Source organism: Scophthalmus maximus, chromosome 7 (assembly GCF_022379125.1).
Source record: "Scophthalmus maximus strain ysfricsl-2021 chromosome 7, ASM2237912v1, whole genome shotgun sequence".
Lineage (NCBI taxonomy): Eukaryota > Metazoa > Chordata > Actinopteri > Pleuronectiformes > Scophthalmidae > Scophthalmus > Scophthalmus maximus.
In genome coordinates this window covers 5,235,831-5,262,654 of record NC_061521.1, presented here as the reverse complement: position 1 = coordinate 5,262,654, position 26,824 = coordinate 5,235,831, and the positions used below count along the sequence as shown (strand labels likewise).

General features: G+C 43.2%; 1 protein-coding gene across 1 annotated transcript in view; it reads right to left on the bottom strand.

Annotated features, from left to right (window-relative positions):
* The window catches only part of LOC118315697 (carbohydrate sulfotransferase 1-like), a 36,143-nt gene extending 16,054 nt beyond the window's left edge, over positions 1-20,089 (bottom strand). The window contains exons 1-4 of the mRNA XM_035643173.2: positions 19,830-20,089; positions 6,295-6,673; positions 4,450-4,663; positions 3,628-3,854 (exon numbers count right to left, since the gene is read on the bottom strand). Coding sequence (XP_035499066.1) covers positions 3,628-3,854; positions 4,450-4,663; positions 6,295-6,624 — 771 coding nt within the window. The 5' untranslated portion in view covers positions 6,625-6,673; positions 19,830-20,089. The remainder of the gene's footprint in view (positions 1-3,627; positions 3,855-4,449; positions 4,664-6,294; positions 6,674-19,829) is intronic.
* Between the last annotated feature and the right edge of the window lie 6,735 nt (positions 20,090-26,824).

Genomic DNA, 26,824 nt, shown 5'->3' with positions numbered 1-26,824 from the left:
AGTTTTTTGGGCAAGGTGTTCCATGTAGTGCTGCTGTTACGGCTCGGCTGTGACATCGCTGTTGTCTTTTACCTGTAAGTGTGTTTGTCTGTGTCGTCTGTGTGTATGAATGTGGGTGTGTACGTTTTCAGAGTGGATCATTGCTGGCACCAGGTTAAGCAGGCCTGGCTGTGCTTAATCACAAATCTCTGCTGGCCGTATTAGTTATTGGCTCTCCGGATCGTACTGGTAGTAGACTTATGGCCACTACGTGCTTCTTTAATGCTAGATAGCTAGTGTTTCTTGTGACTTTTGCGCTGATGTTGTTTTTGTTTTCTTCATGCCTGCAGAATCTGGATCACAGCCAGGCTGTCCTGTGCCTCCTGTGTTTCTGCACATCCGCACCAGCTAGAACTCGCCAGATCCTCCATTGAGTTTTAGATTGATTCCTTAATAAATCTGTTCCTTCCTTCTCGCTATCAACGCAAAACTTTAGATTCTTCTTTGGCATGGCGCTCTGAGGTTCGACAACAAATATGGCAAAGATTGGCCTCTAGGGGCGCAACAAATACGACAAGTTTATATTTCATGAAGGGCTCATTTGATTTTTACAAAATTTGGAGGGTATGATCTAGGGACACCCCTGAGGCCATGCCTACAATGGTGTACTGATTGGTGGAAATGGGCATGGCCTATTGCACCCCAAAATAGTTTTTTGGGTTTCACCTCTTACACTAACTTGAATGACTTCAAATGTCCAGGGTACATTTACAATGAGCCTTACACCTCACATACCAAAAAAACTTGCCGGTTATCCTTGAAATGTATTAAGGAGTCTCTAAGATGCCTTCGGTTGCATTAAATAAGTTGCATTACATAAGGTCGAACAAGCTAAATCTCAAATCATAATCAAAAATATGGCTCTCATAGACTCCATTTTCATCAATATGTCCAAACATGGCAGTAGTGGTGGCTGCATTATCATAATTCATGTTTTGACAAAATGTGGAGGAATTTATATTTTATTTTTGCACGACTCATTACTTGGCGTCTGCCATTATGTGAGCATAGGCTTATGTTATATGATAGTATTTATCGAGTAACAATCTACACAGCTTCATCCTTTTAAATGGGTGGGCTGGAGCCAATTGCAAATGTCCCCCCCGTGAACGTTGTATGTCTATGTATGTTGGCCCATCACAGGGCCAACATACATAAACATACAACCATTCACACTCTCATTCACATCTATGGTCAATTTAGAGTCTTGAATTAAAGGTGCAGTAAGTGATTCTGGAGAAAGTTTGTTTCTCTCCTAGTTGTTGTTGTGAATTTACTGCTCTGGCAAGGCCGGGAACCTGGGTTCTCAGTTATGGGAGTCTGATGCACTAACCGCTAGGTCAAAACCATGGATTTGCAGCGCCACCCGCCAGCACGTCTGTTAAGGTGGTGACGTGTGATGTTTACAAACTCAGTCGCAGTGTTGTGTGGTCAGCACCAGTTTTTGTTTTTTGATTTACTGGGCTGTGCCGAAAACCTGGATATTTTTTCAAGGAGAGAACATCTCCTTCTCCTACCTCCCTCGGGGGCGTATATAACTCTTTTCTCCATTCAGGCCTGCCTGAAGCTGACTGCTAAAACTTCCAAAAGGCATCACGCAACAGCGTCGGGTGTTACATCAGTGGATTACAACACACACACAACCGACAGCTAACAAGATGTGTATTGCTCTAGAATCGCTTACTGCTCCTAATGACAGGAATTTAACATCGGTAACATAGGTTAATTTGATGTTAGTACCCTGTGACTTACCCTCTTTTAACATCTTTGTCCTGCACCTAATGAAGCACAACATGTGGTCAAGCCGACACCTCTGAATCAGTCAGTTGGCTTTCATTTGCCTTACTTTGAAGGGTGGTGCCCCGAGGTAGTTTTGATATTAATTAAAGTTATTATTTAATATTAATACTTTGCATATTCATATTTCATTAATTAATAACCACTGAACCAACTTGCCAAACCCTAGAGACAATTGAAAAATAGTTATTCATAATTTGGTCCATTGTTTATTTTTAAGCACTACAGCAATATGTTTAGTTGATGCTTTGCGTTCTCCAAACTGAGGCAGGTAAGCAACAGAAAGGTAACACCAACAAACATTGAGTAGAGTGAACATGACATAGAATGTGGAAATTCCAAACAGGATGTCTCTGACCAGTTGAGACAGGAGCTCAAATGTTGCCTGTATTCAATTCAGTTCAATTAAATTTTATTTGTGCAGTGCAAAATCACAACATACATTATCTCAATGCAGTTTACATGTAATATTACAGAGAAACCCAACAGTTCCCACAATGAGCACTTGGCGGCCATTACGAAAAGTCTGAAACGATCAGAAAACTACTACTTTGCAAATCTCTTTCACCACCTTCTCTGTAATATTGTGAGGTCTCAACCTCAATATGTAAACCGCCTTGAGATAATGTGCCTTGAGATAATGCACCAAATCATGTTATGCTTTGGCGCGATACAAATTAAATATTTTTCACAAATTTACCAAAATATAATGCAAGAATCTTAATAAGAGAAATCTGGGATATTTAGGGCACTGACACTAATTGTGTGTGCAATTTGGTGTGGCTTAATTCAATTTGAAGGGAACTGTTGGCTTGGGCTGCCACAATTATTACAATACCGCAGTCACGTCATGCAAAACCCAGATTCCAACTAACTGCTGCATCACCACAAAAAAATACATTAGAGGGGCAATGCATACCCAGCTAGAGTTGAATACACTATAGCCTATATACATTATATATTAACTATATTGACCTTATATATTTTACACAACATAAGAGAGCTCTAATTTAGTGATTTGGGCTGTTGCTTTATTGTAGAGCTGTGTGATGCGTTCTTTTCCCCGCTGTCGCTCTCTTGCTCGCTCTCTCAAACACATTGACCTGCATGTTACAGTCAGACTGACCATCAGCAGCACTGCGAAAACCTCAGAAGGCAGGCAGAATTCATCATAAACTAGGCAGATACCACAGGCAACCAGCAAGCCGACCTCTGCTTAACACCAGCCCTTCTCTGAGCATACCATATATATATAATTTCCCCAATCAGCCCTTTCAAGCTCCTCAACCACAGGCCTCCTGGGGTACTGCACAGTATCTTAGCTCCTAGGACTGCGCTCTTCTAGACCGAGATCATGGATGTTGTTCCTGGAATAATTTGTCCAGATATGATAAAAAATAGGGTAAAGCTGTCAATTAATATTCAGATCTTAAAACCTACCTGAAAAATGTAAACTAATGACAGGAATGTCTGAGTCTCATGGTTTGTGTCTGAACTTTATGGTCCTGAAATTCTTCTGGTTCAAGTCACTAGACACAACTACCTGAAAGCACACATTGTGCAGCATTCAACTGAACTAACAGGGCTCATCCTCAGTATAATAGTTTGACTATGCTTTGAGAAGACATGGAAGTACAGTGTCTGGTTGTGTTTTTACAAGACATGAATAACAGGGTGGTCAAGTCACCTCAAGTCCATGTCTTAAGTCTACAGCTGTGACAAGAATGGATGAAAACTGTAATATTGGAATAAAGTTTGTATTACAAAATAATGATAATTCGATTTCACTACCTTCAGGTTGAGTCTTGGGTCCTCAATCAGCACCCTTAGATCACTGATTTGGGGAATGCGAACCGTCTTGATGGCTGCATGGTGCCTTGCTCTGCAGGCATCAGCAGCCAGTGACACATTGAGTGGTCCACACCTCTTCACACACTCCCCCTCGTCAGTCAGCACCAGGCTCTGCTCATCTGGGCCCAGAGGAGCCTCACATACTGGAGGGGAGCACAGAGACCGGCCTAAAGACAGTACACATGAAACAGCAACATGGATTAAATATTACTGAAACACAGATATCAGCATGTATACTCCATTTACACCTGCATCAAAAAATCTCCACTTCCTTCCGTTGCAAAATGCAAATGCAAAAATGGAGCTAAAATATCCTGGATTCGGGAACCATCATCTTGCATTTTTGACGTTGTTTGGAGCCAGTCTGCGTAGTAGTGATCAGAGTGGAGACATGGTGTTGAGATCCTGCCAATACACTTTTTTTCTAAACATAAGAAACATGAACACATGGACACAGAACAGTGTGATAATAACTACCAAAAATAATAGAAACCATCTTTGAGAAAAAATAATTTAACGTGTACTTTGACTTTTTCATTTGGTCCTATCTTTTTTTGTTGTTTGTTGATTTTGTGAACCTGCGAAAACAAGGAAGATGGTAACATGAGCTGGACAGAGCAATCACATCAAAATCAGATCTGGAGACCAGGTGTAAATGTAATCAGAAAAAAATTGCATCTAATGTAGATACAATCTGTATACAGGAAACAGTTTAATGCAGGTGTGAATGGAGTTATATTGGCAAAGACGCATGTCCCTTACTAGCTCCTCGTCTGAACAGCTTGTCAGTGGAGTGGTTGACAGGGTGGGGTCGTATGTAATTCTCCAGGCTACTGAAGTGACAGTGGTACAGAGACCTCAGCAGGTCTCGGGCTGCCCCCATCATTACCCTCCTCTCAGCCAGGTTCCGACTCTGCGCTAGTCGAGGAAGCAGTACCGACTGTACGTGGTACAGGGGCTCAAACAGGTAGAAGACCTGGGATATGAAAAAAAAACAACAACCTTCAAATATATGTATGTAGAAAATATGCAGAAAATAATATTCTTAGTGCAATCAATAAATCTTAGTACCTCCTTGGACACTACTATCATATTCCAGTGCATACCGCTGCCACACATCTTACTGATCAATGCCAGTAACTCAGTGCCTCAATGGATGCTGAGCCAACTAAACAGGCAGTGCCATCCTACTCAGTGTATTAGCTGGAAATGTTTCATTTTCCAAAGCTTTCTCAAGGCTGCAGTTTAGTTTTTACAAAACACAACATAATTAGGGATGTCCTGATCCAATCTCAACGATCAGTATCAGGGCTGATCAAGGCATTTTTTAACTTATCGGGATCCGCTTTGTTGAGCAGGAACCTAGGCCTGATACTTTGTTTCACGTCAGGTGCAACCAGGTCTGGCTGCAGAGTGCTGCAGCTGTGGAGCTTCACTATAGACATGTTACTATGGCATTTATTTAGTTTCAAAACTCATAACATGCACATGCAAAGAACAGTAGCCACGAGCATAAAACCATCTCCACCAACTCGCGACCGATCATTTCTGTTCTGTGCACGCAAGGCTGAAACTTGTGCTCAACACTGTCCATGCTCGCCTGACAAGTTGAGTTTTGAGACTTTGGAGGTGGGAATAGTGACCGATGCGAAATAAGTTTACAATTACTACAGGAAAATGTAGACTCAATGCATAGGCTAGTTATTGTCTTTTAAAAACAGAAACAAATTGAAACCAATGCTGCACTAAGTTGAATTGTGATGAGAGCCCTAAAAATATATATAAAAATAAATGAAAACATTAAGGAACAGCTTGGATGCAAACATATTTTTTCTTAATGCATTGGAGAGCTATATAATTGTCAATCATATACATTGGATTGATTTAAAAAAAACTTGTGTTTTTAAAGTGTGCACATTGCAACTGTATTATCTTGGAAAATATAAGTATCTGATTGGTACTCAGTTTTGGCAGATCGCTCAGCCAGCCAGGTTGGGTAATACTAGGCAAGGCTGGCAAATACAATGTGTGCCCAGCCCCAATATTCATTGTGTGATTTCTGGTCAATTGAATCACTATTGGTCCAAGAACCACATGTGATGGAACCTTCTTGGATTACTTCAAATTACAATTGGCAGATGAAAAAACTCACCCACTTCTCAAATTACATCAACTGACCTCATGGTGGTGCTATGAAACCAACTTGCCTATTTTTGCCAATAACTTCTGAACCACAAAAATCATTTTGCATTTTGTGGATCTTTACGTGATTTTACACCATTTCACCAAATTTCACACTTTTAAAGTCTGGGCCAAGCTGCCTAAAAGTTATATTATTTAGATATTTAATTTTGCTTGGGCAGATCTTGCATTATTATCTGTCTTGTGATGGGGTTCAAATAAAGTTCCTAAATACATTAATATACTTTTGTTTAACCACCTTCCACAATCAAGTTTTAGACTTCTTTAAAGATGACCCAAAGAAACATGATATGTTGGTTTAAAAAGTCAAAGTGATGGTTCACATGGTGAAACATTTCTTATGTTTTTTTCAAATTGTATAATTGATATGAAAAAAACTAATATGCATCCATATTAGATCCTAACCTCTGGATGCTGATTGAACAGCTGACCCACAAAGGAGGATCCGCTTCGTGTTGTCGCCAGAATGAGGATGTGGGTTCTCTTGTTGGCATCATAGGTGGGCAGAGAGAAGGTGGGGGAAGATGGGGTGTGGGAGAGGTTCTCATCACAGCCACAGTCCAAGCCCTCAAGTGTCAGATCCTTGAGGCTGCAGTTGACAGCTTGGCCTGTGGGTTCTATGCCGACAGAGCACAGCAGGTATGGCAGCTTGGTGGAGAAGGTGCGGATGGCCGTGTACTGGATAGCCAAGGAGGCTAATGCTAGCAGCACAATGTATTTCCACGAACACTGCATGATGGCTAAACAGAGCGATCAGGAAACCACAGAACCTCCTGTCAGACAACTGGACAAAGACATAAAGAGGACAGGAAACAATTAATATCTTACACTGCTGTTTTATTTTTATTGTTATAAAAACCAAAAAAGACTATCTCAAGGAGTAGGGTAATTTTCTCCTACACTTTTTTTTCAATAAACTGACTTATTTTTGCAACCAGTGGAGTTGCCCTCTGTTATCGAAGCCCATTCCCGCCGGTGTGATCACTTTTTATCTCAAAATAATGAGAAAGTATCTCAAAATATCGAGGAAGTATCTCAAAATATTGAGAAAGTATCTCAAAAATATTGACTGAGTATCTCAAAAATAATGACTTCGTATCTCAAAATAATGAGAAAGTATCTAAAAATAAAGACTTAATATCTCTAAATAATAACTTAGTATCTAAAATTAATGACTGAATATCTCTAAATAATAACTTAGTATCTCAAAATAATGACCTAGTTTCTCAAAACAATGACTTAGTATCTCAAAATAATGACTTACTATCTCAATATTATAACTATATATATGATATATGGAGAGCAGTGAGTGTGTGTGTGTGTTTGTGTCTGTGTGTGTGTGTGTGTGTGTGTGTATGCTTGTGAGGGTGTGCAGGACCTGGCTAAGCAGGCACGGCTGTGCGTGGATATGAACTTCCCTGGCAGTAAACAGATGTTGGCTCTCCAGACAGACTGCGCCGGATTATTGTTCTAGTCCAACTAGTAAAAGTTTGCCCCTCTTTTGTACAGACCCTGGATCGGTTCCAGATCACTCGCGTGTTAACCAGGCGCTCATGCGTATGTGTTGCCAGTTTTGTATGAGTGGCATAACTCCTGTTGTGAATGGGCAGTGCGTGGGGTATGTGCATAGAGTGTGTGTATGTGCGTGGAGCAAGAGAGTGACACGAGAGAGAGAGAGCAAAGGAGAAGAGCAACTAGAAGTGCAGTGTGCATGCTTTTAGGAGATGTCTATGGAGTAAGAATTGGTTCATTATCGAGCACACAAAAAATTGACCAATGTATGTTTTTTCACACATGCAGATATTAACCATGTTGGCAAGACGAGATACAGTCTCCGTGGCAATGTGTCTCGTCTTCCCAGCAGTATCCTATCTACGTAAAACTCCAACTAGGCAACTCCAGACTCCCTAAGAGCTGTCAATCAAAGTCCAGTGGCCCCCAAAGTGTCAAAAACGTTCCCCGCGAGCGTAGAAAGCACTCCACGAGCAAGTGGAAGCTGCCTCTTGTCCGACTGCATAATGTGTACCGTGAGCACAGAAATAACCATCGAGCAGCGAAGCTGTTTCTTTCGCGAGCAAGAGCAAATCCTATTGAGCCTCAAGGAATTTAAATCTGCGCGGTTAATATCTGAGTGTGTGAAATCACATACATCATCGTGAGTCATTTTTTGGTGCGCTGGGTTAATGAAGCAATTCTAACTCCATAAACTTGTTTCTTCTTATCTACCTACATCTGTGTCTGCACTGCTTGGTCCAAACTAAACACCCAGGCGTAACAGCTAATCCATAATCATAGGATTTTGCTTTTGATTGTTTGACAAAAAAAAGCATGAACAGTGATGACATGTATAGCCGTACATCATCACTAAACCGCTGGTTGTCGAAGTGGTGTCCAGATAACAATGTGGGCTTCACAGATAACTGGCGCACCTTTTGGAGAATTCCTGGTCTGATGCGGAGAGACGGCATTCATCCAACTTTGGATGGTGCAGCTCTCATTTGTAGAAACCTGACTCGGTTACCTAGACGGTCAACCCCGTGACTTTTCAGAGTTGGGACCAGGAAGCAGAGTTGCAGTCTTACACGCTTCTCTGCGCTTCTATTACAGCAGTCGCCCCCACAAAACCCCATAGAAACTGTTTCTGCCCCACGACCACTTCAACTATCTAATCGAAAGGGAAATAAAAGAATCTCATAAAGATCAACACAAACCCTATGAATGAACCTAACAATAGAACAATAAAATGTGGATTATTTAATATTTGTCACAGTCAGCCACCGTCATGCCCAGTAGGTTCCCACGTCACCTCCCCTCTGTCCCGCACGAGCAATCAGCTACACCCACCTCATCACCTCACCTGGCCCCGCAGCTGCAGCTCATCACCAATCAGGTCTGTATTTAACCTCCTCTCACTCAGTTACTCACCGCCAGATTGTTCTTTGTACTCCATGTCAGACTTTCAAGCATTTACCCACGGACGGATCTCCCGGTTTCGACTCTGGTTCTGCCCCCGACTTCCCCGTATCGTCTCAGCCCTGGTTACGACCCTGCCTTTGTCCCTGGTTTCCCCGTTTCGTCTGAATCCCGGTAAAGACCTCTGCCTGCTGTCCCCAACCTTCCCATCTCGCCACGATCCCGGAAAAGACGTCTACCTTCTGCCCCTGCCTCTGAGCCTTGCTTGTGTTCTCCACAATAAAGTTGATTACCGACTGAGCTACGTGTGTCTCGCGTTTGCGTCTAAACTGGTTCATTACAGTACAATCTGGCCAGACATGGACCCAGCGGATGCACCGACACCTGCCAATCGGTTCGAGCGGATTGAAGGCGTTCTTCAGCAACACGAGGAGGCAGCCTGCCACCAGGCACAGGCGCTGGACAGGTTAGCTACGCAGATGCAGCAGGTAGAAGCGGTGCTAATGCAGCTGACTTTGCCGACACCAGCGGCGGCCCCAGCTCCGGTTCAAGCTCCGGTTCCAGCTCCGGTTCCAGCTCCGGCCAGAGAGCTTCCGGAGGTTCGTGTCGGCACTCCGGAGCGCTACGACGGCGATCCCAACACATGTGGGGCGTTTCTAACGAACTGTACGCTTCTGTTCCACCTACAACCCCATACCTTCGCTTCAGAGGATGCTAAGGTGGCGTTCGCAATTACCCACCTGACGGGAAGAGCTCGGCTCTGGGGGACCGCCGAGTGGGACCGCCAGACCCCTGCATGCTCTTCGTTCCGGGCATTCTCCGAGGAGCTCCGTAAGGTGTTCGGCGTGGGAGATGCCAGCTCGGAGGCGGCACAGGGTTTGATGAGCCTGCGTCAAGGAGACCGGTCTGTGGCGGACTTCTCCATTGATTTTCACACCATGGCTCGCCAGAGCGACTGGAACTCCCCGGCCCTCCGCGACGTTTTTCTGCACGGTCTCGCGGATTATATCAAGGACGGCCTGGTGTCACACGAGATTCCACCGACACTGGATGAACTGATCGGGTTGGCGAACCGGGTGGATTCCCGGGTGCAGGCAAGACGACGGGAGAGGAAGCTGAGCATGGCAACGCGTCCTCCTCAGAGTCGGGCTTTTACTCCCGCCAGCGGCTCTTCTTCACCGGCAGGAGCGCGGGTCGAGGAGGCGGAGCCGATGCAGCTCGGCCGATCCAGCCTCACCCCGCAGGAACGGGAGCATCGCATGCAGTCCAAGTTGTGCATGTACTGTGGTCGGCCTGGACATTTTGTGTCCCGTTGTCCGGTAAAAGCCAGGGCTCATCAGTAAGTAGGAAGGTGCTGGTGAGCCATACCTCCATTAAAACCTTCCAGCAGAAGAGACCCCTGTTTCACATCAAGCTGTTCCTCCCGGAGGGCTCTCATGCACTGTCAACCTTCATTGACTCTGGGGCTGATGCCAGCATTATGGACGAGGGGCTCGTACAGCAATTGGGGATCGATCGGGTCCCGCTTCCTCGACCAGTGGCAGCGCTGGATGGTCACCTGCTGGGGACAGTTACTCACCAGACTGCTCCTATCCATATGCTCCTGTCCGGCAACCACCACGAAACGGTGCAGTTTAATATTTTGCCGTCTCCACGCATCGCGGTGATTTTGGGGTATCCATGGTTACGCCGACACAACCCGCATCTGGACTGGGCCACGGGTGCCATTTTGGGATGGAACCCTTCCTGCCATCAGGTGTGTCTCCAGGGAGCGGACGTTTCTCGGCGCACCACTGCTACCAAATCGACTCCAGAGGTGGTGGGGGTCCCGTCGGTGTATCACGACTTCCGGGAGGTGTTCAGCAAGGCGAGGGCTCTCGCCTTACCTCCCCATCGGCCGTATGACTGCGCTATCAACCTGCTACCCGGCACGTCTCCACCCAGGGGATGCCTGTTTTCCTTGTCGGCTCCAGAGAGGGGGGCCATGGACACATACATAAATGACTCTCTGGCTGCAGGCATCATTCGTCCCTCCTCTTCACCAGCAGGGGCAGGATTTTTCTTCGTGGGGAAGAAGGACAAGACACTGCGGCCATGCATTGATTACCGGGGACTCAACGATATAACCATAAAGAACCGCTATCCCCTTCCCCTCATCTCTTCCGCCTTCGAGTTGCTGCAAGGAGCCACCATTTTCACCAAACTCGACCTCCGCAACGCCTATCACCAGGTACGGATCAGGGAAGGGGATGAGTGGAAGACGGCCTTCAATACCCTGTCAGGACACTACGAATATCTCGTTATGCCTTTCGGACTTACTAACGCTCCAGGAGTTTTCCAGGCCCTGGTGAATGACGTTCTCCGGGACATGCTCAACCGCTATGTTTTTGTTTATCTGGACGATATCCTAATTTACTCTGACTCACAAGAAGAGCATGTCCACCATGTCCAAGCAGTTCTCAAGAGACTCCTGGAGAAATGCGTGTTCCACGCCCCAACCGTCTCCTTCCTAGGATACATCGTGGCTCAGGGGACGGTAGAGATGGACCCAGAAAAGGTCTCTGCGGTCTCCTCCTGGGCGGTTCCGGACTCAAGGAAGCAGCTACAGAGGTTCTTGGGATTCGCGAACTTTACCGCCGCTTCATCCGGAATTACAGCACCATTGCCGCTCCCCTCACAGCCCTTACCTCCCCCAAGGTCTCCTTTACCTGGACCCCAGCCGCCGGGGAGGCTTTCCAAACTCTCAAGAAATAATTCACCTCTGCTCCTATCCTCCAAGTTCCGGATCCGGACCTACAGTTTGTGGTGGAGGTGGATGCCTCGGACGTAGGAGTAGGGGGATTCTCTCTCAGAGGTCGCCGAACGACCAGAAGCTGCATCCGTGCACCTTCTTCTCCAGACGTCTATCCCCGGCAGAGAGGAATTATGATATCGGCAACCGGGAGCTGCTTGCCGTCAAACTGGCGCTGGAGGAGTGGCGTCACTGGCTGGAGGGAACGAGGGATCCTTTCCTGGTATGGACTGACCATAAGAACCTGGAATACATCCGAACCGCCAATAGACTCAATTCACGCCAGGCTCGGTGGTCCCTGTTCTTTACACGATTCAACTTCACCCTCTCCTACCGGCCGGGGTCCCGGAATACGAAGCCTGATGCCTTATCCCGGCAGTTCCAAGAGGAGGAGAGTACACCCACCGAGCCTGAATCCATCCTTCCGGTCTCCTGCCGGTTGGCGGTCCTTACATGGGGGATAGAGGAGCAGGTGCAATTGGCCACCGAGGGCCAGCCCGGGCCCAGTGCTTGTCCTCCTAACCGGCTATATGTTCCTCCTAGCCTAAGGTCCGACGTCATCCAGTGGGCCCATGCGTCCAAACTCAACTGCCACCCAGGTATCCAAAGGACTCGTGATGTCATCCTTCAGCGGTTTTGGTGGTCAACTCTGCAGGAGGACACCAAGGAGTTTGTTAATGCCTGTCCAATATGCAACCAACACAAGCCTTCTCATCAGGTGCCAGCGGGGCTCCTCCGAACTCTGCCGGTTCCACATCGTCCCTGGTCCCACATCTCCCTGGACTTCGTCACTGGTCTACCCCCATCGGAAGGCTACACGGCCATCCTCACCGTGGTGGATCAATTCAGCAAGATGGCTCATTTCGTTCCCCTGGTCAAGCTTCCTTCGGCCAAAGAGACCGCTCAGCTGATCGTCCACCACGTCTTCCGGCTCCATGGTCTTCCGGTCGACGTGGTGTCTGACCGAGGACCACAGTTTACATCGGTATTTTGGAGGGAATTCTGTGAGCAGCTGGGGGCCTCGGTCAGCCTCTCCTCTGGGTTCCAACCTCAGTCCAACGGCCAGACGGAGAGGAAGAATCAGGAGATGGAGACGGCTCTCCGGTGCATGACATCCAGAAACCCCTCATCCTGGTCCCAGTTGCTACCGTGGGTTGAGTATACGCACAACACACTAACCAGCTCTGCCACGGGGCTTTCCCCCTTTCAGAGTGCATACGGCTACCAACCTCCTCTTTTCCCAGCCCTAGAGAAGGAGGTTTTCTGCCCGTCCGTGGAGGCGTTCATCCGCCGCTGCCACCACACCTGGTCTCAAGCCCGAACGTCGCTCCTCCGTTCCGCCGAACGGTACGCCACGGCTGCTAACCGTCGTCGCTCCCAGGCACCCACTTACCAGGTTGGACAGAAAGTGTGGTTGTCCACTAGAGATCTTCCCCTACGAGTGGAGTCTCAGAAATTGGCACCTCGATTCATCGGGCCATTCCCCATACAGAGTATCATCAACCCGGCAGCAGTAAGACTACAGCTTCCCCAGACTATGCGATGTCACCCCACCTTTCACGTGTCCAAAATTAAACCTGTCCGAGAAAGTCCTCTGGTCCCAGCTGCCCCTCCTCCTCCTCTCCCTCGACTCATCGGTGGAGGCCTCACGTATTCGGTCCGTCGCCTCATCAGGTCCCGAAAGCGAGGGAGGGGAATTCAATACCTGGTTGACTGGGAGGGGTATGGCCCGGAGGACAGATCCTGGGTTCCTGCTCGCCACATCCTAGACCCTCAGCTCATCCTGGAGTTCCACCAGCAGCATCCCCAGCAACCATCTCGGTCCTCAGGGGATCCGAGGGATCCTGGGGATAAGTTGTCCTCGGCTCCTCCCCTTGATCTTCCTGACGAGGGGGAATCATCGTCAGACGGGGAGGAGACAGCTAGGCAGGACCAAGGATCCCTCCACCGAACCCCCTCCACCCGCCCAGCTGAAAGAATGGATTGGTCAGCTTCTGACGAATATTAGGCCCACTTTTTTCCAACCCTCCCCCTTCCACCCATCTGTCTGTTTCCGCCTATTTGTTTTTGAGGACGTCAGGAGACGTTCCTTGAGGGGGGGGTTCTGTCACAGTCAGCCACCGTCATGCCCAGTAGGTTCCCACGTCACCTCCCCTCTGTCCCGCACGAGCAATCAGCTACACCCACCTCATCACCTCACCTGGCCCCGCAGCTGCAGCTCATCACCAATCAGGTCTGTATTTAACCTCCTCTCACTCAGTTACTCACCGCCAGATTGTTCTATGTACTCCATGTCAGACTTTTCAGCATTTACCCACCGACGGATCTCCCGGTTTCGACTCTGGTTCTGCCCCCGACTTCCCCGTATCGTCTCAGCCCTGGTTACGACCCTGCCTTTGTCCCTGGTTTCCCCGTTTCGTCTGAATCCCAGTAAAGACCTCTGCCTGCTGTCCGACCTTCCCATCTCGCCACCACCCCGGAAAAGACGTATACCTTCTGCCCCTGACTCTGAGCCTTGCTTGTGTTCTCCACAATAAAGTTGATTACCAACTGAGCTATGTGTGTCTTGCGTTTGGGTCTAAACTGGTTCGTTACAATATTAGGTCACTCCCATCTAAATCTTTGTTAGTGAATGATCTGATAACTAATCAGCACGTTGATTTATTCTGTATGACTGAAACCTGGCTACAGCCAGAAGAATATGTTAGTTTAAATGAATCAACACCTCCCTCTTATAATAATACTCATATTCCTCGGACCACAGGCCGAGGAGGAGGAGTAGCAGCAATCTACCAAGCAGACTTATTGCTTAACCCTTGACTTAAACATAGTTTTAACTAATTTGAAAGCCTAACTCTTAGCCTAATACACCCAAGCAGGAAATGTCAAAAAACAGTTATTGTAGTCGTTGTTTATCGACCACCAGGCCCTTACTCTGAGTTTTTATCTGAATTTTCAGACTTTTTATCTGAGTTATTGCTTAGCACAGATATGTTCCCAACGACAGTCTTAGTTCTGCCTTTAATTCGCTCATAGACTCAATTGGTTTTACTCAACATGTAAACAAACCCACTCACTGTTTCAATCACACCCTCGACCTCGTTCTGACCTATGGCATAGACATTGACAATCTAATAGTATTTCCTCAAAACCCTCTGTCCGATCACTACTTAGTTACATTTGAATTCTCCATTATTAACTTTACGTGACGTCTGCTTTAAAACAGACGTCACGTAGGTTAGAAAGGAAGTGGCGTTCCCATAGTCTAGATGATTCTCACCTAGACTGGAAAAATAGTTTAATTACATATAAGAAAGCCCTCCGAAATGCCAGAACCAATTATTTTTCTTCACTAATAGAGGAAAATAAAAACAACCCCAGGTTCCTCTTCAGCACTGTAGCCAGGCTGACAGAGAGTAAAAGCTCTACGGAACAGTCTATTCCTCCAACTCTAAGTAGCAATGATTTCATGAGTTTCTTTACTAATAAGATTATTAGCATCAGAGAAAAAAGTTTACCAGCTTCTTCCCACTAATAACACAGACACACTGTCCAGTATAGTAGCTTCTGAACCAATAGTATCGCCTAATTTATATTTAGAATGCTTCTCCCCTATAGATCTGGCTGAGCTGACTTCACTTGTCACTTCATCCAAGTCATCAACCTGTCTTTTAGATCCTATTCCATCAAGGCTATTTAAGGATGTATTACCTTTAATTAATAATTCCATATTAGATCAGATCAATTTATCTATATTGAAAGGCTATGTACCAAAGGCCTTTAAGGTGGCAGTAGTTAAACCCCTGCTCAAAAAACCGACTCTGGACCCAGATATCTTAGCTAACTATAGACCCATATCAAACCTCCCCTTTATCTCTAAAATCCTTGAAAAAACTGTTGCTAACCAGTTATGTGACTATTTACACAGGAATAGTCTACTTGAAGACTTTCAGTCAGGTTTTAGAAAACATCATAGTACAGAAACAACACTACTGAAGGTTACCAACGACCTTCTCATGGCCTCAGACAGTGGATATGTTTCTATTCTCGTCCTTTTAGATCTTAATGCTGCATTTGATACCATCGATCACAAAATTCTGTTACAGAGACTAGAACACATTGGGATTAAAGGAACAGCACTAGAATGGTTTAAGTCCTACTTATCTGATAGATTTCAGTTTGTTAACGTTAATAACAAATCTTCCATTCATACAAAAGTGAGACATGGAGTACCACAAGGTTCTGTACTGGGACCGATACTTTTCACTTTATATATGCTTCCTTTAGGCAATATTATAAGAAAACGCCACATCAATTTCCATTGCTACGCTGATGATACCCAGTTGTATTTATCTATAAAGAAACTAATCAGGTAGACAAACTTCAGGATTGTCTTAAAGACATAAAGGCCTGGATGACTTATAATTTTTTACTTCTAAATTCAGAAAAAACTGAGGTCATTATACTCGGCCCTAAACACCTCAGAGAAACATTATCTGATCATATAGTTACTTTGGATGGCATTACCTTGGCCTCCAGCTCTACTGTGAGAAACCTTGGAGTTGCCCTTGACCAGGACATGTCCTTTGACTCACACATAAAACAAGTCTCTAGGACAGCCTTCTTTCACCTGCGCAATATCAAGAACATTAGAAACATCCTATCTCAAAAGGATGCTGAAAAACTAGTCCATGCATTTGTTACTTCTAGACTGGACTACTGTAATTCATTACTGCTAGGATGCGCCAATAAATCTGTGAAAAGCCTCCAGCTATTCCAAAATGCCGCAGCACGAGTTCTGACAGGAACTAGAAAAAGAGATCATATTTCTCCAGTGTTAGAATCTCTGCATTGGCTTCCTGTAAAATTCAGAATAGATTTCAAAATACTGCTCCTAACCTACAAAGCCCTTAATAATCAAGCTCCATCATATATTACAGAGCTCCTAGTTTCATATTATCCCAATAGATCACTTCGCTCTGTAAATGCAGGATTACTTGTGGTTCCCAGAGTCTGTAAAAGTAGAATGGGAGGCAGAGCCTTCAGCCACCAGGCTCCTCTCCTCTGGAACCAGCTCCCAGTTTGTGTCAGGGATGCAGATACCCTGTCTACATTTAAAGTTAAACTTAAAATCTTCCTTTTTGATAAAGCTTATAGTTAGAACTGCTCAGGTGTTTAATAAACCATTTCTTTATTATGCTGTTATAGGCCTAGACTGCTGGGGGAACTTATATCATGAGCATCTTTCTCCCTCTCCCGTTCTCTCCTTCTCCCTCTTTCTCAATCTTTATATCTCTCTCCTTCTCCCACTTTTTTCAATCTCTCTCTCTCTCTCTCTCTGCTGCCATGTATCTACATTACATGTCACTAACTCTGTTTTTCTCTCTCCCCTAGTAGATCTGACCCCAGAGCTGCAGGATCCAAACCCGTCATTATTATTATTACTATTATTATTAATAACATCATTGTATTTATAAGTATCAGTTTTCACTAATTATAAGTATCAGTCTGGTAGAAATTAAAGCAACTGTTATACTACCCCCCCATCCCCAGATATGTTTACAGTACATGTCACTAACCCTGTTTTTGTTTTCTATCTCTCCTAGTGTATCTCTGACCCCAAAGCTGCAGGACCCAAACCCGTCATTATTATTGTTATTATTAATATTAACATTAATATCATCACTAATAATAAGACAACATAATTGTATTTTTTTAATTATAAGTATCAGTCTGGTAGAGATTACAGCGGCGGTTGTACAACTGTCCTCTCTCTCTTCTCTCCTACTGTCTCGCCTCCCACCCTCCCTCTGCTCACCTCTCCTCTCTTCCTCATTTCTCTCCTCACCCCAACCGGTCGAGACAGATGACCGCCCACAACTGAGTCTGGTTCTGTCAGAGATTTCTTCCTGTTAAAAGGGATTTTTTTTCTCTCCACCGTCGCCAAGTGCTTTGCTCATTGTGGGATTTGTTGGGTTTTCCCTGTAATATTGTAATATTGACCTCACTATGTAAAGTGCCTTGAGACAATGTATGTTGTGATATGGCGCTATACAAATAAAATTGAATTGAATTGAATTGAAATCATGTTCTGTAATTAATTCATTAACTGAATTTGTGAACTTGAAAAATACAATGTGAGAACTTATATTCACACCTGTGTTCAGAATTTGAAGTCACAAAAAAATTCACAAATGTGTAGATTAATATTTACATGAATACAATTGACACATTAATTATGTCATCATCCAGGTAATGTTCTGATCTGGGTTCACCTAAATCGGTAACCCTCAGCTCACCTCAGGAAATAACCGAATTAATCAAGATTGTTTTCTCATGATGACAAAAATACTTTTAAACTGTAACAATCTAAGACAATACTGTCAAAACACACATAATGATTGCTAACACTGATGCACAGGAAGAAATCAAATGTAAGTGGTAATGACTGAAGTGCTATTAATAAACTTAATTTTTTTCTAATTTTCTTTTTCTTTAAATTAATGCTTGACTGTTGATTTTTAGTGGCATTGTTTGGTAACGAATTGATTTAGGTGAACCCAGATCAAAACGTTACCTGGATGATGACATAATGTATCAATATGTGATCAACACTGGCACATTAAATGGCTGTGGCTCACTGTGATAAGCAGAGATTTTCAGTTTTAGGAATGTGCTGTGGAGAGATCGAATCCAACTCCATGCGATCTTAAAAGAATTATATTTTCTTAAATGTATTAGTTCCTAGGTGGCTGTGAATGAGTACTTACTTTTAAAACCATATGCAGCGGTAGATATGATATGCGACATGGAAATTGAATTGCCAGTAATTTGTTTGTGAATGAGTGACCGATTTCGCCCAAAAAATGTTATAAAAGTCCAGGCGCAAATTCGTCACTTGTGAAGTTGCAGTGGCAGATTCAAGAGGTTGTAATGAGTGAGTTGTGGCTGTAAAAAAAAATAATATGATACGTTACAAGTTTGTGGCTGCCATTGTATTCATGTAAATATCAATCTACGCGTATGAATATTTTTTTGTGACTTCAAATTCAAAACACAGGTGTGAATATTTTCTGAGTGAAAATTTCAACATACAGGTAAAAAAATTCTTCAAGTTCACAAATCCAGTCTACAGGCGCTTGCATTTTGCAACATATTTACCTTCATTGGTCCAATATAAATTCATAAACGGCTTCACCAAATCAATCTCTTTATATATATTTATATCGTTATTAAAGTAGGCTATCTACCTGTTGAAAAATCATACTTGTAAATTAATACACAATAACTTTAGCTCACATTTACGTTTAGATTGGTGTGTAGAGCATAATCTAATCTAGTTTGCTAAAGTAGCTTGCTCTATCAGTGCTCCAAAACAATGGTTGCCAACCTCTTTTCGATAGCAATGGCAGCTAGCTAGTGTACAGGACTTCCAGGCCTAAGTCAAAAAATTTCTCATTATTTTGAAATACTTTCTCATTATTTTGAGATAGTAAGTGATTATTTTGAGATACTGAGTTATAATATTGAGATACAAAGTCATTAATTTGAGATAGTAAGTGATTATTTTGAGATACTAAGTGATTATTTTGGGATATTAAGTCATTATTTTAAGATAGTAAGTCATTATTTTGAGATACTTTCTCATTGTTTTGAGATACTAAGTCATTATATTAAGATAGTAAGTCATTATACTGAAATAGTAAGTCATAATATTGAGATACGTTCTCATTATTTTGAGATACTAACTCATTATAATGACTAACAGGATCTTCTTTTTATTCATTGCACTGGCGGAAATGGGTTTTCAATACTCTGCTGCTCATTCCAGAGAATACAGTTTTTGGGCCCATCCACATTTTCTTCACTTTGTGTACCTGATGACTTCTTCCAATTGTATATACAGTCAGGTTACAGGTAGTAACAACTTTTGAAGCATCATCATTTTCCATCATTGATAAAAGTAATGTCTTAAACCCTCACAACAGCACTGAATGCATTTTTTTTGCACAAAACAGCAACTTTTTTGTTTCATTGTGGGAAACTGCACTAATATTGTATTTTCTTTAAGCCATCTGTTGTTGTTTTGAAGAATAACAAACACACACATACCACCACCGCCACGATTTATCTCTGGCTATGCCACTGGGCCTATGGCATTTTCAATCAAATCTGCAGGACCTACCCAGTCTGTCGTTATATAACTGAATCATATTGTGCTCTCTTATTCACTCACTGTCGCTAAATATTAGTGCGCTGCCTCTCCTCGAGGCTGCTGTCGGCGTGCCGTCATTGCCACCACATGCCCGGACCTGCTCCATCACCGAACAACGCAGACACCGGTGCTTCTCCCGACCTAGTGGCGTTTTCTTTTCCCCTCAGTTACCTCTCATCTGTGTTCTTGCCGTCAGCGGGAGGTGGCGTGCTGGCTGCGACAGATGCATGCTGCTGCTGCTGCTGCTGCTGCTGCTGCAAGCGTGTGTCTCCGCCTCTGGGTTGAACACCAGCCTAAGTCTGTTAATGCGCCGCTCAGGGAGGGTGACGACATGACGCCGCGGAAGGAGACAGTCATAATTTAAATGTAACCCAGACGAATGTTTCAGGAGACAGCAATCACATTCATATCATAATGCTGCTAATAACATGGAATAGCCTACACGAATGGTACAGATATGTTTAACACACTATCGATCACTACATTATCTTTCTGTCTCTCTCTCCTTCCCTCTGACATGCTCTCTACCAGTACATCCCCCCCTCCACACACACACACACACACACACACACACACACACACGCACACTTAAATTACCCCCTCTTTATTATGAATATTTTTTTTCTATCCCAAAATAGGACTCACAGTATACATTAAATGAGTAGTTGCTATAATATCCCTCCTCTCCATCCGTTTCTGTCTCCTGTGCACGAAATACACTGTCCTGTTTAAGTAACTCTAATAATTAGGCCATCTTAATCAAATAATAGCCATTATATTGGGATGAATATTAGACCCCAATAAAAATAATATTAGAAACATCCAAACTGTCTGAATTTTTCAAGAAAACATTAGCTGAAGCAAGTTAGACCAGACGTCCCTCTCTCCAGCAATAGCGTCCAGTCACTTCAGGGAAACCCAGAGGCACTCCTGGGCCAGACATGATACTGTATATAATCTTGTCAACAGGCTCCGGGTCCACCACGGGTCTCCTACCCCTGGGACATGACCCGAAAAACCTTAACTGGAAGGTACCCAGGAAGAATCCTGATCTGATCGTTTCAACGAGATGGAGCAATGGCTCACTCCCTCTGGATGTCTAAGTTCCTCAAACTATTTATTTAAGAATGATCTCAGCCACTATACAGAAGAACCTTATTATGGCTGCTTGTGCTTCGTGAGATTTGAGCGTTGATTTATAGATCAATTTATAAATTGAAATTCAATTCTTGAATTGAAATTCAATTCACAAATTGAAAGCTTTGGATTGTGGCTCAGATCCCTCTTCTCCAACTTTTCTGTACGACGCATACATTACTGCAGACCCTGCAACAATCTGTTTGTTGACCTCACCCTCCATTAAACCCTCACTCCTAAACAATACCCCCTGATACTTGAATTCCTGCACTTGAGGCCGCAACTCAATCCCAACCAAAAGGGAGCAATCCACCATTTACAGCAGAGTGCCATGGCCTCAGACTTGGAGGTGCTGACTCTCACCCAAGCTGCTTCACACTCAGCTGCAACACTCCTAATACATGTTTGAGGACAGGGTCCGATGAAGCTAGAACCACATCATCTACAAAAGCACCAAGGTAATTCTGAGGTCCCAAAAAAGGAACACACACCTCCCCACGTCTGCAGCATGAGATGAATCCTGAGAAACTCCGGATTGGTGACAACGGTCAACCTGCCGAGAACGTGGACACAACTCTCACTTCTGTTATAATCATGGTTCCTTGTACATTCTTCGTAACATGATGAGGGAAGAATAGTTGCAGCACAGCTATGCATATTCTGTAAATAGCATAATAGATCCAACCACAATTGTTTGAGTAGCATCCATCTTTGCAGCACAGCCAGGCTGAGCAGCTGGTGCTGTGCTCACAGCAGGTGTCTGTATACTGTTGAAGCTTTTTGCAGGACATCTTTCAATTACTCATGTCCACTAGTAGTTTTTACACATACTGAAAACTGACTGACTGAAAACAAAGAAAAATGTCATAGTTAAACTAGAAAACCCCAGCTCCAGATAATCTGTTCACTGAGAATGATGGTGTGTGACATGACAACACTGAGAGGTGTGCCTGTTTTCCACACCTGAATTATTGCAACTAAGATGAGATGGATTCCAATCAGCTCATCGCAAATTGAATTCAAGAGGATACAGGAGTTGGACTTCTCAAAGTAATCCTGGAATACAGCATTGCATGACAGGAATGCACATTTCAATCTCTACTAGTATAAACATCTGTGATGCATCCCATCTTCCAGAGATGTTCAGGCAGTTTTTCCTCATTGATGAATATGATATCTTCAGGCTTTAAATCCTTAGGCCACTTTGCAGGAGAAGAACAGTGTTCCAATATAACTTCTCTCTTTAGAATCTCATTAGAATCAGTTTTTTCCAATACATACAGACTGAGTTCACAATCCGCTCCAAGTATTTACAACTTTTACTCTGCTGACTTTAGGTAGTGTTAGCTACAGCTGATGTTGTGCTGTCTGGTGTTGGTAGTACAGTGAGATGCTGACCAATCAGAAAAAGTAAGGTAGTTAGTGGAAGAGGTTCCTCACTGCTCTGAGCAAGTGAAAGTGAGGGGGCGAGAATTGACAACTGCTTCGCTTCTAACAGAATTGTGTCAAGTTCCTTATACCTCAGAACAGCTTTTCCAATCACTTTGCACAGGCAGGTTTTCACTGACCTCAGCAGTCTCTCACAAGGATAGAGAATCCCACAAGATGTTACTTCTTTTTGAGCTCTTTTTTTCAAATTGCGTTGTCTGAATAGACAAAAAAATAAGTCCTCTGTGTTATACAAAATGTCTACACGCCAAGAAGAAATTCATCACTAGCTATAATGAATGCACAGGTGAAAAGAGCCACACAGTGGCAATTATATTCTATAACAATCTTGTATGTTGACATTCCTGGGTGTGTACACATCCCTGTGGTATTACCAATTTTGTTATTACTGACTACAAAACTTTAACCGAAAAGATTATCTCATCTTTCCAACTGTACCGCAGTACACACACACAGTAGTCCCATGCATGTTAAAATCCTTCTTATTATAAATTTATCACTACATCACCCATCATGCGCAATAACAGAGAATAGAATATCACCCAAGCATGAAGTAGAACTTTATCAAATCATGTAAAAGAGCCATATCCTATTCCTGAATTTAGAACTATCCCTTCTCCATCAACACTCAGTTATAAATAAGGTGTTTCATGTGATAATATAAAATTAACATGTTATAAAATGAAAGTTATTTTGTTATAACTACAATATTTTCATACGATATTGTGAAACTGGTCCATTTGACTTTTTCTGCCATTGCAGCAATATGCTGCCAAAACTTCGACATCTCTCAGACAACTCTTATTTACACCATTTGACAGATTTGAACATGCATACTTTGTCAAAACTGACGATTTTTGCTGAAAAAAACACAGTTTTGTTACAAAATAAGTGAAATACAATGAATCTGTGTCAAAACTGACGTATTTGGCTGAGAAATTTATATTTTTTTGACAAATTAAGTAAAATGCATTGAAACAGTGTAGACACTGACAAATTTTGGTGAGAAAACGCTACTTTGTCACAAATTAAGTGAAATTCAATGATACCGTGTCAAAGCCAACGTATTTGGCTGGGAAAACGCTAGTTTGACCCACATAAGTAAAAAAAACAATGATATTGTGTCAAAACTGACGGATGTGGCTGAGAAAACACTAGTTTGAGAAAAATGAAGTTACAAACAATGATACTGTATCAAAACCAAGGTATTTGGCTGAGAAAAAGCTAATTTGTTACAAATTAAGTGAAATACAATGATACTGTATCAAAAACCAACGTGTTTGGCCGAGAAAACATTAGTTTGACACAAATTAAGTGAAATGCAATGATATTATGTCAAAACAGACGTATTTAGCTGAGAAAACGCTAGTTTGAGAAAAAATAAATAAATAATAAATAAATAAATACATTTTATTTACAGTGCCCTTTTCATCAAAAGATCTCAAAGGGCTACATGTTAAAAACTGTTTTGTTAAAACCCTCCCGCTTGCCATGCGTGTAATTTTCAGAGGCCCTCTGGGTCTCTCGGACCCCCGGACACCCCCCGGGTGACCCCAACCCCCGGGTCGGACAAATCGCCCCGGAGCCTCGGGGTCTGGGCTTCTCTGACCCCACGAGTCGGACAAACCGCCCCGGAGCCTCGGGGTCGGGGCTTCTCTGACCCCAACCCACGAGTCGGACAAACCTCCCCGGAGCCTCGGGGTCGGGGCTTCTCTGACCCCCAGAGAGAGAGAGAGAGAGAGAGAGAGAGAGAGAGAGAGAGAGAGACAACACACACAGACCGAGAAAGAAAGAAAGACAGAAACAGCGGCGACCCCTGGACAGGGGTGATAGAGGGTGCCCCAACTCCAAAAAATTCACAAAATGAACACAGGCGGGCGCTCTCACGATCAAGGCCTTTGCCGATCTCTGCCGTGGGCCTATGCGCGCAGCCCGGTGGCGATTTAAAAACGCCCCCCCTGGTGGACCGAGTATGCAAAAGTGTAGCACAAGGGTTAAAATATAATAGTTTCGACACAGTTTCACCGTTTTGAACCTATTGTGTCAAAACCAGCGTTTTCTCATTGAGTTACGTCCGTTTTGTCCCAGTATCATAGTTTTGAACCTATTGTGTCAAAACCAGTGATTTCTCATTGAAATACGTCAGTGTTGACACAGTACCATGCTTTTGTGTCAAAACCAGCGTTTTCTCATTGAGTTACGTCCGTATCATAGTTTTGAACCTATTGTGTCAAAACCAGTGATTTCTCATTGAAATACGTCAGTGTTGACACAGTACCATGCTTTTGTGTCAAAACCAGCGTTTTCTCATTGAGTTACGTCCGTATCATAGTTTTGAACCTATTGTGTCAAAACCAGCGTTTTCTCATTGAAATACGACAGTTTTGACACAGTATCACTGGTTTGACACCTATTGTGTCAAAACCAGAGTTTTCTCATTGAAATACGTCAGTTTTGAACCTATTGTCTCAAAACCAGCGTTTTCTCATTGAAATACGAAAGTTTTGACACAGTATCACCGGTTTGACACCTATCTTGTCAAAACCAGCGTTTTCTCATTCAAATACGTCAGTTTTGACACAGTACCATGCTTTTGTGTCAAAACCAGCGTTTTCCCATTGAGTTACGTCCGTTTTGTCACAGTATCATAGTTTTGAACCTATTGTGTCAAAACCAGCGTTTTCTCATTGAAATACGTCAGTTTTGACACAGTACCATGCTTTTGTGTCAAAAGCAGCGTTTTCTCATTGAAATACGTCAGTTTTGACACAGTACCATGCTTTTGTGTCAAAACAAGCGTTTTCCCATTGAAATACATACGTTTTGTCACAGTATCATAGTTTTGAACCTATTGTGTCAAAACCAGCGTTTTCTCATTAAAATACGTCAGTTTTGAACGTGTTGTATAAAAAACAGCGTTTTCTCATTGGAATATGTCAGTTTGGACACAGTATCATAGTTTTGAACTCATTGTGTCAAAACCAGCGTTTTCTCATTGGAATATGTCAGTTTTGTCACAGTATCATAGTTTTGAACGTGTTGTGTCAAAACCAGCGTTTTCTCATTGATATACGTCAGTTTGGACACAGTATCATAGTTTTGAACTCATTGTGTCAAAACCAGCGTTTTCTCATTGGAATATGTCAGTTTTGTCACAGTATCATAGTTTTGAACGTGTTGTGTCAAAACCAGCGTTTTCTCATTGATATACGTCAGTTTTGACACAGTACCATGCTTTTGTGTCAAAACCAGCGTTTTCTCATTGAAATACGATAGTTTTGACACAGTATACCTGGTTTGTAACCTATTGTGTCAAAACCAGCGTTTTCCCATTGAGTTACGTCCGTTTTGTCACAGTATCATAGTTTTGAACCTATTGTGTCAAAACCAGCGTTTTCTCATTGAAATACGTCAGTTTTGACACAGTACCATGCTTTTGTGTCAAAACAAGCGTTTTCCCATTGAAATACATACGTTTTGTCACAGTATCATAGTTTTGAACCTATTGTGTCAAAACCAGCGTTTTCTCATTAAAATACGTCAGTTTTGAACGTGTTGTATAAAAAACAGCGTTTTCTCATTGGAATATGTCAGTTTGGACACAGTATCATAGTTTTGAACTCATTGTGTCAAAACCAGCGTTTTCTCATTGGAATATGTCAGTTTTGTCAAAGTATCATAGTTTTGAACGTGTTGTGTCAAAACCAGCGTTTTCTCATTGATATACGTCAGTTTGGACACAGTATCATAGTTTTGAACTCATTGTGTCAAAACCAGCGTTTTCTCATTGGAATATGTCAGTTTTGTCACAGTATCATAGTTTTGAACGTGTTGTGTCAAAACCAGCGTTTTCTCATTGATATACGTCAGTTTTGACACAGTACCATGCTTTTGTGTCAAAACCAGCGTTTTCTCATTGAAATACGATAGTTTTGACACAGTATACCTGGTTTGTAACCTATTGTGTCAAAACCAGCGTTTTTTCATTGAAATACGTCAGTTTTGACACAGTACCATACTTTTGTGTCAAAACCAGCGTTTTCCCATTGAAATACATACGTTTTGTCACAGTATCACTGGTTTGTAACCTATTGTGTCAAAACCAGCGTTTTCTCATTGAAGTACGTCAGTTTTGACACAGTACCATGCTTTTGTGTCAAAACCAGCGTTTTCCCATTGAAATACATACGTTTTGTCACAGTATCATAGTTTTGAACCTATTGTGTCAAAACCAGCGTTTTCTCATTGAAATACGATAGTTTTGACACAGTTTCACTGGTTTGTAACCTATTGTGTCAAAACCAGCGTTTTCTCATTAAAATACGTCAGTTTTGAACGTGTTGTGTAAAACCAGCGTTTTCTCATTGGAATATGTCAGTTTTGTCACAGTATTATGGTGTTGAACGTGTTGTGTCAAAACCAGCGTTTTC